Below are 14,903 nucleotides of genomic sequence, written 5' to 3'. Positions count from 1 at the left end.
AATAGCCCTAACACAGCTAGAAAAAAGAGCAAAGGGGCTTCCAAGAACCCCTTAGTTCATAAGTTGCACATCCAGGCAATTGTTCTAAGCAAGAAAGTGTAGCCTTTGAGTTGCTGCTTCCCACCCATCAGGAAATGAGGGAGAAGAGATCAGGCCACAAGAGACCACAGATGAACAGCCTGGGACACATGCAGAGTAAACATCCCTCCCACCTGCTGGTTCTCCTTCAGAAGCACGAGCTGCAAGACTTATGCCATACCATTATCTACCTAACCTCTGTTATTTTTCTGTTGTCAGAAGTCTGCAAAGCACAGCTCATGGCTGGGCTGCAGTGCTTGAAGCCCGTGGGGGGGGCTTACAGAGGAAATTTGTGTTGCTGCATTTGATGGAGATACTGAATTTCACTTTAATCTTGTTGTGCAGGTCTCAGCTAGATAACACTCCACTGGAGAACCCACGTGAACAAAGCCCTAAGGGCTGGAAATAAAGAATCCAGGCTGCCCAGCACAGTCACCCAAACATTGAGTCACTGATGTCAAGAACTTTACTCTCAACACACAGTTCAAGGGAAGACTGTTATGAGCTTGTCTGCTTCCCTGGCACAACTCAGAACAATTTTCATAGAGGCTGTAGTTTTTAACAGGACTTTAAGTCTTAGCAGTGTATTAAATTATTTGTTAAACCATTGTATCTCTCTTCCTCAAAGTCTCTTTTCAAGGCAGGCAATATATTTAACTACTGACAAAATGCTAAGGGAGGTTACTGATCTTAGTTTTGGAAAAATCTCATGAAGTATCTCCTCACTGCTGCCACTTTGTACTTGGAAACTGCCTACTCTGTTAATCTATTATATAAATAATACACCATGCCTCTCCAGTCAAATGCAAGAAGACAGTAAGCATAGCAGCAGCACAATTTTAGTAATGCTTAACATAATGAAAGCAGGCCCTTTTCCCTTGTTAAGGGAGGGAAAAAAAGTTGCCTGTACCCAAAGCAGTCCAGATGGAATCCCAGTAGGCAGCATATTAGTGTAAATGAAAGAAGCTTTATTTATTTCAAGCCATGTATGCTTCACATTTCTGTTACATTTCTCCGCTCTCTGAACTATAGCATGCTAATATTCAATTACTAAGTCTTCAGGGATTTTTAATTCTGGTGTGCTTTCTCATAAAGAGCTTCTTCTTTGTCCCTGTATTAAAAATATATTTACTTCATAATAAGACTGGATTCAAGCCACTGCACAATACTTTTATTTTCCTGGATGCTTTGATATAGTTGAAGTATTACATATTATGCCAAATAAAATACCTCAGGTAGCAAACTATCTTATCTTGTTACAGTCTTTAAAATAATTTCTGCAAGCTGTGCTGTGACAACTTTCTGGAGCCCAAAATATAAATCTAGGTTGTCATGGATACACGCATGAGAAGGCTTTCTTTATAAATGTGTTATGAGTCTGACAATTTATTTTTAGTACATAAAAGTAGATTAAAAAAAAAAAAAGATATAGTATATAACTAGGGTTGTTAGTGGTTACTCTGACTGCACTTGTATTTCTTTTCCTTCTGTTCATAATCTCAAAATATTTTTAAACATCAAGGTTCATGTGGATGTCAAAATGGCTGATGAAAGCCCTGGGCTTTTCTCTCACCTGTTTGACCCTCATTTGCACCAAGTGTGCTGAAGTGGAATTTGTATATTGCTTAACCACAGCTAGAAAGTTAGGTTTTTCATCCATCACAGGGTCCAGCAGTGCTTTCAGTTCAGAAGATATTTTAGCTGGCATTTTTCTCTTCCAGCAGTTAAACTAGAAACAGAAATTATAATGTGTAGCTAGATAAGCTAAATAACCAATGGCACTACAAAGTCAGTGGATAATTTCTGGTATTGTAGGTTATATATTACTCTCCTTTCTTTGCTACATCAGTAGTGCAAGAGGTGGTGCGCTAATGTGCATTTCTGTTACTGTTGATTATGAAACAGAAAGTGATAAGCCTGTGTTAAAAACTGAGAAGTCTGTGATAAAAAAATAGGAAAATATATTGCTGAAATAATTGATATTAATAAAATAAAAATATATTAAAATTCTGCTTTTTAAACTTTTGATCTGTAGGTTTTTATATAACACGGAAGAGAGGATATGCTAATTTAGGGCTTCCAGACTGGGTGTGTCTTCATATGAAGTACAACAAAATAAACTATAGCAAACCGTTAAAGAGGATAAGTAGAGGATTTCCATAGAATAAGAAAAAATACTAAAAATTATTTAGAAAACCACATTTCTTCCAGGAGTACCTAAATGTTGATCTCCTGCTTGTTGCATAAACTGTGGTGGAAAACCAGGTTATACTTAGAATTTCTGAAGTTCTTTTCATGGAAATATCCTGTTAACTAAAAATTTATTAAAAATCCCACCTATGAAAATACACTGCCAAGAGCTGGCTTGTTTGAAGTTTATATCAAACATCAAATAATTCTGGAAAACAAGCATCAAAGATGTTGATTCAAATACTTGTACAGCTGTTCACTGTTATTTTCTAGATGACTGTTCTCCCAGGAATTTATAACTTGCTTATGTTTGTCCAGCTTCAATAGTCAGCTTTAGTTATTCTCATCTGAATTAGCTTAAGAGCTGTAGCAAAATTATATATAAATCATATCCATAGATGCTTTGTTCCCTAAGGAATCAGAAATTCTTTTTTATGAATCTGAAAAATAATTCATGACTTGTGTCCTAAATATAACAGATACTTTATACATAACACAATAGAAGCACAGAAATCTAGTGCCAACAAACCAGGAAGAATCTGTTTGTTTGCCTTCTGGACCTAAGTCATAAATCACAAAGCCAAAATTTCTGACCTAGAATATTAAGGAAAGGCTAAAAACAGGAAAGAGACAGCGAAATCATGTAGTCCTGGAGATAATCTGTCATTTACTAAGGCTGCTAGCATCACCATTGTTCAAAGAAATAGAACATGGGATTACTACATTAGGAAATTGCTCTCAATTTTATATCCAGGTTCTGGTGGTAGAGAAAGGACCTAAAATACAATATACATGTGCTGTCTTTGCTTAAGATTAGAAAATCTTACTCAGAACTGTTCATAAATAGAAATAGAATTAGTAGATTTTACAAATTATGGGACTCAAATAACAGAGTGCTTTAAAAACAACTATTATGCTATGCCTGTTACAGGCAGGTTAATGAGGTCATTAACCTGACAAAGGCTTGCTAGTTAATGCCAAAAAAGCTCCTCCAGAAAAACCTTCCAACAACTCTGTATTGCAAGTGGGATCTGTCCATGAGTCACTACAGTTTCATAGTAGTGATAGAGGAGCCATGAGCACAGTTGCATGCTTAAAGGCTCTTGCAGACACCAATTACATGACTGTGTGACACCTTAAAAAAAAAAAAAAATAAAAAAATCCTGTTTCCTTGTCTTTTGCTCAGTTCTCCTTCTCTTCTGCATTCTGCTGTTGCTATGTCTGTATAATTAAGTATACTCCGGAGATGTGGAAAAGTATGCACAGCTTGGTTCCTTAAATAAATGAGTAGCTGGTCTGTCGTGAGTCGTACTATAGTTGTGCTCTACCAAAAAAGACAGATTCTTTTGCAGTGCAGTTTTATATTCCAGTTCTACTCTGCTCTCTAGTTTAAGAGTTTAGAACTGCATGAATAGGGGACCATTGTTGCTACACTTAATACAGAGATTCACAAACAGTTAAAAGTTCTCTCCCAGAGTAATAGTTTAGGCAGGAATTATTGCAATGTGAGTGATGGCTTTTCAAATGGACTGATTCAATTAATCTATAAACTGTTAAACAGATATGATGCAATGTAAAAATAACAGTAAGGATTTAGTTTCTGATTTCCTAATTTCTTTGTTTTCTTTTAAGCAAGGAACTAACCTATGCTTAACATCTGAGTAGGAGAAGCATTTAAATCCTGTTACATCACCAACAATAAAAGGGATTAAAAAATACAAGCAGATTTTTTTTCTATTTTTACAAGAAAAAAAATGTTAAAATGTTTCCTTCTAATAAGCAAATTTTTTTCATTAATTTCCCAGGTATGTACAGTTACAGGACTCCAGAAACTTATCATTTACATGCAACATCAGACACCAGTAAAAAAAATTACCATAGTATAAGGCAGTACGAGAGAATGTCATCTTTAATGGTGATATGTATGCTTGATACCTTTGAGTCTTCTGTCAGAGCTAGAAGGATTTTTTAGTAAATCAGTGCAGATTATTTATCTAATTTTTACAGGCATCTGCCTTGGTGCTTTCAAACAGCAATCCCAGAAGCGGTTAGGCAAGTGCAAGATGAGACTACAGCCTATTTGATATGATTGGTGCTCTTTTTGCTGTTGCCCTCATCTGGCACTTTTCATGTCACCCATCTGTTGTATCTGGGTAGGAAACTAGATTACTGTCTCTACAGGGCATTAACTACTTTTCCCACATCTTTGATCAGCAATCAATCTAAAAGGCCTCAAGCTTTGATTTTGTTCCCAGTCTGTCACTGAATGCAAATACACAATAAATGCAACAGACACTATAGAAAACATCTCTATTGCACCATCCAGAGTTTGTTGCTGTCCAGATGTGATTATAATTGTCCCAGTGAAAATGGAGATGTACAATTGCAGGTGTTTGTGAGGCCAGGACATAACAAGAATGTATGTGTACTTGGTATGCAGCTTTGAAGATAAATCAAAACAAAACTTGTAAAAGTGCTGAAAAGACTCAATTAAGGTGGACCGTTTAGAGGTGTTTCTAAAGTAGACCACAGGGGTAATTTATATGTATTTAAAAACAAAAGCATGGTTTTGAATAATAGTTTTGTTGTACAGTTTGGTCCAGATTTTGCCATTCCCCTTTTGTTTGATTTTGCACTGGTCCCAGTCTTACGTTTTTCCTTTTGTTATTCTTTAAAAGAAAAATAAAATTTTCCAGGGGTTGTTCAATCTTTATTTGCCAATGAGTCTGGAACTTCCGTGCAATATTTCTTAGTAAAATTCAAGTATACAGCTCATTAATTTGTAGCACCTGTATAAAAAGCAGAATTTTAGCTCTTTACCAAGGACTTTTTTACTGTCAGTTGCTAACACTACATCTGTTTTGACTTGTCAGTCTTCCTGCAGCTGCTCCTGTGGTGCTGCCTGCTGTGTCTATTATCCCACCTGGGACATCAGTCACTGGGGTATTTCTCGTGGTTGTGAGTGCGCCCCAATATGGTGTTTTCAGTTTTGGTGACTGAAGCATTTGCTGGCAAACACACTTCACCGTGAGCATTTGGTGGCCAGATTAGTTCCCCATAGTTTTGTGAATACTGGTGCACAGCTAACTGAGCAGATGGGTAAAGTTCTAAAGGTAGCAGAGGGTTAGCTGTGTGCACCGATGCATGCTGAAGATGATAAAAATTTGGTGGAATAGAATTCTCAGGAAATCAGATGGCTCAGTAATGAAACACTGAATTTACTCAACCCTGCAAGTCTGAGCCAAGTGGTTACAGGAGGCTAATCATCAGGAATGATGTCTGCTATAGGGTAAGGCCCTTCCCCTTTGGAGGAGGCTGCAGCTGGTGTTGGGGAGGCATGCAAATATGCAGTACATGTGGAATATACTGTTTTGTTATCTTGGTTCTTAATAACCCCATAGCAGAAGGCATTAGAGATTTTTGTAATTCTTTGACACTTTCAGAGGATGGTGAACTACTTTCCAGTTCTAGAGGACTATGAGCCAAGGTGAGAGAGATGCTCTTGATGCATACTGCATCTGTCTGTGGCAAATGAAGAGAAGGGCCCTTTTGTAAATCAGGATGAATTGCACCAGTTGTAAGGTTTCACATTTTTTCTGTATGTAATTTACCAGTATTATCAAGACTAGAAAATGTTTCCCATTTACCTATAGGAAAATATTACAGCAGCATAACTCAGTACCATTGCTATCTGAGCTGGAAATGCTAGAGAAAATGAAGTTAGAGGTGTGAGAAAGTATTATACAAAGTCAAACACTGAAAATTAAGAATATGATGTCTAAAAAGGGAGAGAAACTTTTAGCATAAACAGAAATCTGGATATTCAAGCAGTCTAATTTCTGTCTTATGCTGTAAGGTTAATGAACTACAAGGTTGCCTACACTTGAAAGTCAGTTTAAATTAAGATTGACTGTAATTTAAAATATAGTATTTGTTTCTAAGTAACAATCAATCAAAGACATTTCTAGTCCCAAAATAAAAGTATTATATTCTTATGTATTTTAATCCAAGATAAACGCTAAAAGGCTGCAAACTGCAATTCAAGAACGTAACCTCAATAGTTAATGCTAGGCAAATCTAAAAGTACCTGGAGAGTGATTGAAGGTAAACTGGTGCAAATTATGAGAACTTTGTAGCAGCAGCTGCAGAAATGAAGCCACTAATAACTGTAAATGCTGCTTGTGATATAGCTGCTCAGGCTTCCATTTTTTGTGTGTATTTTCTGACTTTGAGCCCGCACCTCCCCTTAGTTGTTTTGGAACTGAGAACAATCTAACAGGGTCTCCAGGAAAATACCCCTGACAAGGGAGTGTTTTGTGTGTCTGCACTGCAAAGGTCACCTCTGTCTCACTTTCCCTGATTCTCTGCAGTGTCTGTGTGCTGTGGTGCCCCTGAGATCTGTTGTGGTAGCCCAGCTAGGTGCATTCCCAGGCAAAAGCCAGATGCATATCAACTACAGGTGACCAAAAGGTGGTAGTAAGGAGCTGTATAGGAGAATTTATTTTATATTGGTCACACACCTATAAAATAAGAGAAAAAATTCCCTTTATTCTGACTTCACAGTTAGTGCCAAAAGCCTTAATTTATATCTACATATAGTAACATATACATATGTGTTGGAAACCATCTACAAAATTGTCTGCATTGAAATATTAATTATTTAATTAATGTTTAACAAGTATATAGACATTAAATTAATATGTGGGTCTGTGTGTAGCAGAGAGGAGGTGATGGATGTGAGCATGTGACAGAAGGCCTGTGAAACATCTTTTCAAACATAACAGCAAATAAACCTACCTCAGTCATGCTGTGAATAGAAAAGAAATGAGAGCAGTAGAGAAATTTTATAAATTAATTAGCATTTGAGTTAATCTTCATGAAAACCTGGGTTCATTGGGATGTTAAATCGGGCATATAATTAAGCATAGCTTATTCAAATGTTACAACATATACTTATCTTTCTGTTTCCTTTTTTTCTCAAGAAATCACACAAAATGAAGGTAAAAGAAATGTAAGTGTATTGAAAAAAGCACTGTTGCTGTTATAAATACAGTCTTCCGCTCATTGTTTTGCTCTTCAATACTTTTAACTTACAGACCTATGAAGTGACTGGGTAGTAAGATAACCATTATTTCTTGACTATACCTGCGAAATGCTCTTGCCATTTCCTCCACCAACCTAGGAGCTGACCAAAGGCTGTTATGAAAAGCTTTACTGTGTCTCTGTAGTACTCCTGTGATAAGCGTGACTAGAAAAGGAGTGCAAGGGTAGCTCTGTTTTCTCTAATATTTGCTACCCCACTGGGCAGCACAACTGGAAATACTTGAGGAAACAGGAAAGAATGTTTGCTCCATGAGCAAAGAGTCCTTCACAAAACAAGCTCTATAGCTGCACTGTGAAGCATATGCATCTTTCTTCTCCTGTCTGATGATGAGGGGAATATCTGATGGGGAAAAACAGGTATCATGGGAAAACTCTCCTGCTTTCGCTTGCCTATCCCCAGTTGGTCAGTGAGTACATGGAAGGGATTGCTTTCTACCATGCAGTTTGGCATGCTTTTCTGGTTTCCTTGCTCTGCCCTTTATCTTTTTAATTTATACAGTGTCTCTTATTTCATTGTTCAAAGGAATTGTTAACTGTGCAGGTTAGGAGAGCAGTGGCTAACTTTGCAGTCCACAATACCTTTTCTTTAAATGTTTGGTCTCAGGTTGAAAATGTTGGATATTACTTGTGTGCTGAGGGTAGTCTGGATGTTAAGGGCTTCATAGCAATTTTTCACCATGCAGTATTCCCAGAGGTGTTAAAATTTGCAATACCATAGCTTTCTAATGTAGGATTATTATCACACTACATGGGAGAAATCTACAAAGAGGTGGTCTTAAAAGCACTTTCCATTAACAATAGGTTTAAGAACAGAAATACCTTTGTATCACAGGAACCAGTGGAATTTGTCTTATATTTGCTATGCCTTCCTGTGGTACCAAAGGTTCTCCTTGGCAAGAGACAAAGAACTAGATGTGAATATTGATAGTGCAGTGAATATGCTTCAAGGATAGAGTGTTTTAATATGAAAGTGGAAGCTCTGTCTTGTAGCTCTAGCCAAGCAGGAACTTAAATCCTAGTGGGATTGCTTCATCTTTGCATATCCTAACAGGCCTCAGATTGTGGAAGTGCTGGCACTTGTTTTTTTCAATGGGATAGAATAAAAGATTCAAATTCTGACTTTTTCACTGAAGTGATAAAGAATCTCACTTTATCATCTCCTTAGTCCTTCACTGTACTTTTAAAAACTGTTATCAGCATCTAAAAAAAAAATAAAATTCAGAGTTTACCTGTTTGCTTCCTAACCTAAGTTCACCACTTACACTTCTGAAAAATTGGTGGAGGCTGCCATCATAACAAAGAAATCTTCTTGCTTGACTTTTCTTGAAACTAGACTCAAAAGTCTCAAAATCACTGCAGTATTGCTTATAGGTAAGATACATACATTACACTTAAAACAAATTTTAAAAAGTCCAAGCAGGAATTAAATTATCTATCCAAAGGCACGCAAAGACTCTGTGGTGGAAGTAAAGCTCCCATATAATGGTAATGTCTTGTCCATTGAACTTCCTTGCTGCCACTAAGAGAAAATGTTCTTGCAGTCACTTTATGCAAATGCAAATGACTAGGCAAGGAACAAGGCCATGGAAAACAGGCCTGTGAAAGAAGGTTGGTGTGTATTAAATATTGCAGCACATAACAGTGCTTGTCCCTAAGGTACTGTTCGCAGAAGGCAGCAATGATAGAGTTCATATTAAAGACAGGAAGCTCTGTGGAAGATAGAAGATACATTGGGCTCGCTATTTTTAGTTTATTAAAGCTATCTGTTATGTTTCTTTACTGTCTTCAGCTCTCGGCCTCCTCAGAGGTTTGTTACTTTACCCAGTGAAAAGAAGGACGGGATGCTATGATTCCTCTCTCTTCTTTGTCCTTGGCACATAGCACAATATTTTGGTTTATTGTAGATGCCTAATGCAAAATGGATACAAAAGGGTCAAGGTAATGATGAGTCTGGTACCTTCCCAAGAAACTCTGGCCTGATTTCAAGGGTGAAGAAAAGTTATCAGCAAGGCCTGAGGGGAAAGGCATGGTCTTTGGAGTGTTGAGAGTCCTTGTTTCTGACCTGTTTTAATCTTTTACTTTCTTTTTACTATCGACCACATAAGCTTGATCATTAGATATTAGTACCTTTATAACAGAGCAAGGTTACTTTAATGCTCACCTGTTAAAGTGCATGCTATTTAAAGTCAGGATCATTTTTTCTACCAACTTAATTTTGTCTCTTTTATAGACCCTTGGAAAAGTGGTTTCTGAAAATTGTACTTACTTACTTACTTATGTTCCATTTCCCTATCAACAGCAAGTTTTTCTTCCTCCTTTTATAAAGCAAAACAAAACAAAACAAAAAACAGCAACAAAAACCCCAAACCAAGCAAAAAACCCAAACAAAAATCAAAACATTCCGAGCTTAAGCAAGAAGGCATTTAATTGCATATAACTTAAACTAGCAATCCAGTCATAATCAGAAAATCCTCTGCATGAATTTTATCACAAGGGAATGGCTTCTGGTTTTCCACATTTCCATCTCACAGACAACCCAGGATCTGGTCTGTGTGCCTTTAAAGTTTAATAATTTTGCCATGCACAGTGGGGTGGAACAGGTGAAAGTGCTCTTCTCGTGCATCATCAGCCTTGCACTTTTTTCTAGGACGTTATATTCTGGGCGGGAGAATTTCTTTATCCAACACTGAGGTCAAAAAATATTCATACTGTTCCTGAGAGAGTACAATGAGGAAGAGATGACTGGTATGCATGCATTCAAAATAAAGCATAAAGGAACCGAACTTCCACTTCGATGCACATGGACTTCTTCTACATGGGCCCCAATTGATATACAGGCTTTGGAGAATACCCATGTACAAGGACAAGACTTCCATTGGAAAAGACTGGGGTGTAAAAACTGACTGCTACCCTTGTATATTGGGATGGCTTCAGTGTTTTTAGGATCTTCCATTTCCCTTGGAGGATATGGTGGTATAGACGGAGATACTAGGTTTCCCTGGTCTCCCCAGAGTTGACTGTCCCTAAACAAACTTTGAAACGCAAACCAGAAATGTTTCCTATTAGAGAGTTTTAGATTTGCAACTCTACTGCAAACCATTATAGACCATAATACGTAAACTAGGTGGATTATCATAGCCTCATGGAAACAATATGCTTCAGCTCTTTACTCTCATTTGGCAAATTATTCATCTTTTGCTGATGAATGTAGCCACATAAATTGAATGTGTATTTTCTAACGTAAGTTACAAGAGATTTGAACTGTACTGTTTTCCTCTATAATCAGAGTTAAAGCTAGTTATTACTGGCAAAATGAAAAATCCCTATTGCTTAATAAAATGTTTGCTATTGCACTTTCTGACTTCAAAAAATAGTGGGGAAAAGGTATTTCTCCTCTAGCTGGAGAGCTGACATTAAGAATATCTTCGTTAGCTGGGAAAGTCAGTAACTGCACCAAATGGAGACTATTCGATGTAGTTGAAGTGCACCAGTTGTATTGCTTCATGAGTTTGCATGTCTTTATTATTATTATTATGCACGTAAGTTTAATATTAAAATGATTTGATTTCTGAACGGTTTTTTTGGTTGGTTGGTTGGTTTGTTGTTTTTTTGTTTGTTTTGGTTTAGGTTTTTTATTTTGAGGTGGGGTTGTTCGGATTTTGTTTGCTTTTTTTATTTGGTTTGGGCTGGGTTTCTTTGCTTTTGTTCGGTTTTTTGGTTCTGGGTTTGTATTTTTTTAGGATGTCCATCTTAACACTCATCCTTTTGTAGTTCAGCTTCTACACGCTGCCACTCGTCACTAGTGAGTGTACTATGCCAGTACTATGCCAGATCAATGGAACTGTGCTTTATAGGTCCATTATATCAGTAGATCAAGAGTAAATTAATTTTTTTCCCCCTCTCAGTCTTAGCTGTCTGGGCGTTGGCCCCTCCCCGCATGCCGGTTTCCCACTCTTCGCAATGCTTTGGGAAAGAAAGTGCAAGTACCCCTCCGCTGGCTTTATTTAAATTGCCTCCTTTCTGCTCTGCTTTCCTCCCAGGGAAGCGAAGGAGCCAGAGGGATGGCTCAGCTTGCTTGGGAGCGGCTAACCTGTCTGCTCTCTGAGGAGAGCAGGAGGGGGAGACCAGGAGCAGCAGCATTCCCTGCAGCCTCTTTTTTTTCCTACTCGGGCTGCCCCTTTCCGCGCAGCCTGCCCAGAGCAGCGGGCTGGTCGCTTCCATTCAGCCGCATTTGGTATGCATGAGCACTGCGGTTCCCACGCAGGAGACGGCTTTCTTAAGGAGGATCGGTGGCTACCGCCGCTCGGCGTCGCTCGCCCAGCCCAGCCCTGCCCAGCCCTGCCCATCCCAGCCCAGCCCATCCCAGCCCATCCCAGCCCATCCCAGCCCTCCGCGTCCCGGCCCTGCCCTGCCCGGCCCGGCCCTGCCCTGCCGCAGCGCGGGCGCGGGTGAGGCGGGGGGATGCGCCTGGGACGCCCGGGGCCCGGCGGTCTGTGTGGGTTGTAGGCGCTGTCAGGTCTGCGGCTGATCTCGCTCCCGGTGGGATTTGTGGAGGGTCATGAATCAGACCGATGCTCCCCGGCCACTCAACTGGACCATCCGGAAGCTGTGCCATGCCGCCTTCCTCCCGTCCGTCAGACTTCTTAAGGTAGGGTGACAGCCCGCGTCGACAGCCGGTGTCTGCCCCTCAGCATCTGCCCGGAGGACTGCAGACGCTGTTGCTGGAAAGTTAATTTAGAGATAGTCCCAACTTTACTATTAATTACCTTTCCTGCTACCTTTTAAGCTCCTCGCGAGTACCTGAAGATAAAAAATCGTGTTTCTGAACTCCGGTTTGACATGTTTATCTGTCGAGAAAGGTCTGTGAAAAGGGTACAAAGGGAGTAGGGTGGATTTAGTCTGTGCTCCAGTTTGCTTCTTCCTAAAACAAGACAGAGCCGTGAACTTCTAGGGATGAAGAAGGAGCCTCTCTAAGGTGTGCTCCTTTGTGAACAGTTCTCTGCTGTCTGTTCCTCCGGGTTAGCTAGTCCCTAGGAAATACCTGAAGGTCTAATACTACTCAGACCAGGTTGTAAGTGGAATGGTATGTGAGTGAACAAAAATTGTCTTGCTTTGTTGACAGCTGTGCATAGGAATAGGGTGAGTTAAAGACTGGCAGTGCAGATGGCATCAGTGAAACTTTCTCGTGATGATTTTTTGTTTGAGTGTTAAACCAAGAGTCACAATATTGAACATTCCTTTGAAGGTGTTTTTAAGCCATGCTTTCCTATGACATCTTTATTAGTTATTAAATAAATAAGCAAATTTGGCATTATAGATAGTGGAGGGCTCTTGATCTCAGCATGCCAATTGCCATTGTTACTGCATGTCCCCCTGGAGCCGTTTTAGAAGCATTTGTAAGTGAAAAACAAAATAGCTTGAATCAACTTTTTGACCAAAAAAGGTTACATTAGCCTGCAACTGTTACAAAGACAGTTAAATTAAACTGTCTTTGTCTTTGGAACTTCTTATTTAAATGGATTATACAATGAAAATGTAAATATTATCTCTTCCCTTTAGGCTTCTGCACCTTTAATATGTTTTATAAAATGCTTTATGACATTATTTCTGTTCATTTTAGTACCTGGTGGTTTGAATGTGAAATTAACATGCATACAGGTAAGACATGCCTACTCTAACACAGTGTTAGAAGGCAGCATTTGTTATAACCATTTTGATTGTGTGGGAGAAGCATTGAAATTAGGTCAATCCTTACAAATGCAACATATTTAAACAGTAGTGTAGTGTACGGTAGTGCACTTTGCAGGCATGTATTGCACACATAGTTATTGACTATGTGATGCACAAGTGACTCTACAGTTATTTGCCATATCCTCACAGGGAAGACCTACCCCAGAAAAATATTTCTGATTCCAAATCAGATGTATGGCTGCTGGGAGGTACATTGTGAGAAGCTTCAAAGAACAGAAAAAAGACAAAACTTAAATTGCTGGAAAATTCACATATAACTAATACAGAGCAAACTAGAAAGTGGTGTTGATTCTCTTGCAGAGAGAGCAAGAGCCTCTCTTGCAGAGGCTTCTTATCTCCTACCTCCTTTTAGAAACACACGTTAGAATCTTCATACTCTAAAAATCAGATACATTTATATACATAATTTTCCTGAGGTGTGGTGAATTTCTTTATTTCTCAGTATCTCAGTATCTGGAGAAGGAAAAAAAAAAAAAAAAAAAGGTCTGCAATATTTTTTTTTTTTTGGCAGACAAATGTTGCCCCCTGTGTATGGTTTCTCTTCATTGCATGTTTTAAGGGTGAACATGGTGATTAATTATTAAAAGAGCTGACTGAAACTGATTTTATAAAGATACAGCTATAACCTTTTAGGGCCAGATAGGGAGTGGACCCTGCAGAGTTAAGAAGAGCAGGGTAAATAACCAGAGATAAGCAACCTCTGCCTGAAAGGCTCTGTGAATTGTGGCAGAGACCACAGCAAAGGAGGTAGGATCCTCATATCTCCCTGAGCTGATGGGCAGAGCTTTTCGATTGAAGGAAATCCTTGGATCAGTATCTTCAGGGCTCCAAATCAGTTTAAAATTTTGCTTTCAATAGATACTTTGTATCTTTGTCTTGTGTTCAAAGCAAGTGATTCACATTAGAGCAGCTCCATTGTCCTAATTCCCAAAAGGATACAATAGCCAACCTGAACAATTATCTGTCACAAGGAGCTATTAAGGAGAAAGTGTGGTAACAGCAGCATTGTATTACCAGATGAGCAGTAAATATTTTAATGCTTTTTTCCCACGTAATTTAGACCTTTTTATGTATACAAATTCACTTTAGAGAAGGATGCCAGTATTGTTTTCTCTCTCACGTCTTTCTCAAAAAAAAAAAAAAAAAAAAAGAGTTTTCCTTTAATTTTTCTCTAAATGAAAGGTGATCCTGTAAATCCACAGACAGTGGACAGGCAGCTACCTACATTTCCTTATAACTGCCAATTTCCAAAAGGATTAAGTTATTTTAGGGGCTAATGCAATATTGTTTCTCAGTAGATATCCAGTACACCCCTTTTAATTAAGTCTTTGTCTGCAGAGAATGCACTCTAGAACAGAATAAACTTAGCAAAAAAATGATATGTAAACATCAATGTGCACATTTTTATTATTATCTGCCTTATCTGTGATTGGTTGACAAACTATTTTAATGTATATTGTGAATTTATTAAGACTAAGAGAATATAAAATGTTGTTGTGTCTTTACCATTTCTATGCTTTATTTTAGTATACCAGAACAAAACAACTAGATTGCATCATTAAGTTCAAGAATAAACCTTTTTCTGCACTTGAAAGATTGAGAGATAGCAGAGATTTCCTGTTTTACACAAGAAAATCACTGTGGCATGACCTAGATCTTGGAAGTAAACAGCAACTTTTAAATTAATTCCATGTCATCTCAATGAGAAGTTTAAAGTTCCTGTGGATATAATTTTAAGTGTAGCTTCAGTGTCTTTCACACTAGATCTAGATAACTACCAG

General features: G+C 38.4%; 1 protein-coding gene across 6 annotated transcripts in view; it reads left to right on the top strand.

Moving 5' to 3' along the window:
* Positions 1 to 14,903, top strand: part of TRPM3 (transient receptor potential cation channel subfamily M member 3) — a 352,377-nt gene that overhangs the window by 86,694 nt on the left and 250,780 nt on the right. For 3 of the 6 annotated variants that reach the window (XM_071730915.1, XM_071730912.1, XM_071730916.1), the window contains exon 1: positions 11,841 to 12,019. The exons of the other annotated variants lie outside the window; for them this stretch is intronic. In XM_071730915.1, coding sequence (XP_071587016.1) covers positions 11,930 to 12,019 — 90 coding nt within the window. In that variant the 5' untranslated portion in view covers positions 11,841 to 11,929. Of the gene's footprint in view, positions 1 to 11,840; positions 12,020 to 14,903 lie in introns of those variants that run through there. 6 annotated transcript variants of the gene reach the window in all.

This window comes from Heliangelus exortis, chromosome Z, assembly GCF_036169615.1.
Source record: "Heliangelus exortis chromosome Z, bHelExo1.hap1, whole genome shotgun sequence".
Taxonomy (NCBI): domain Eukaryota; kingdom Metazoa; phylum Chordata; class Aves; order Apodiformes; family Trochilidae; genus Heliangelus; species Heliangelus exortis.
This window is presented reverse-complemented; position numbering and strand designations above follow the sequence as displayed.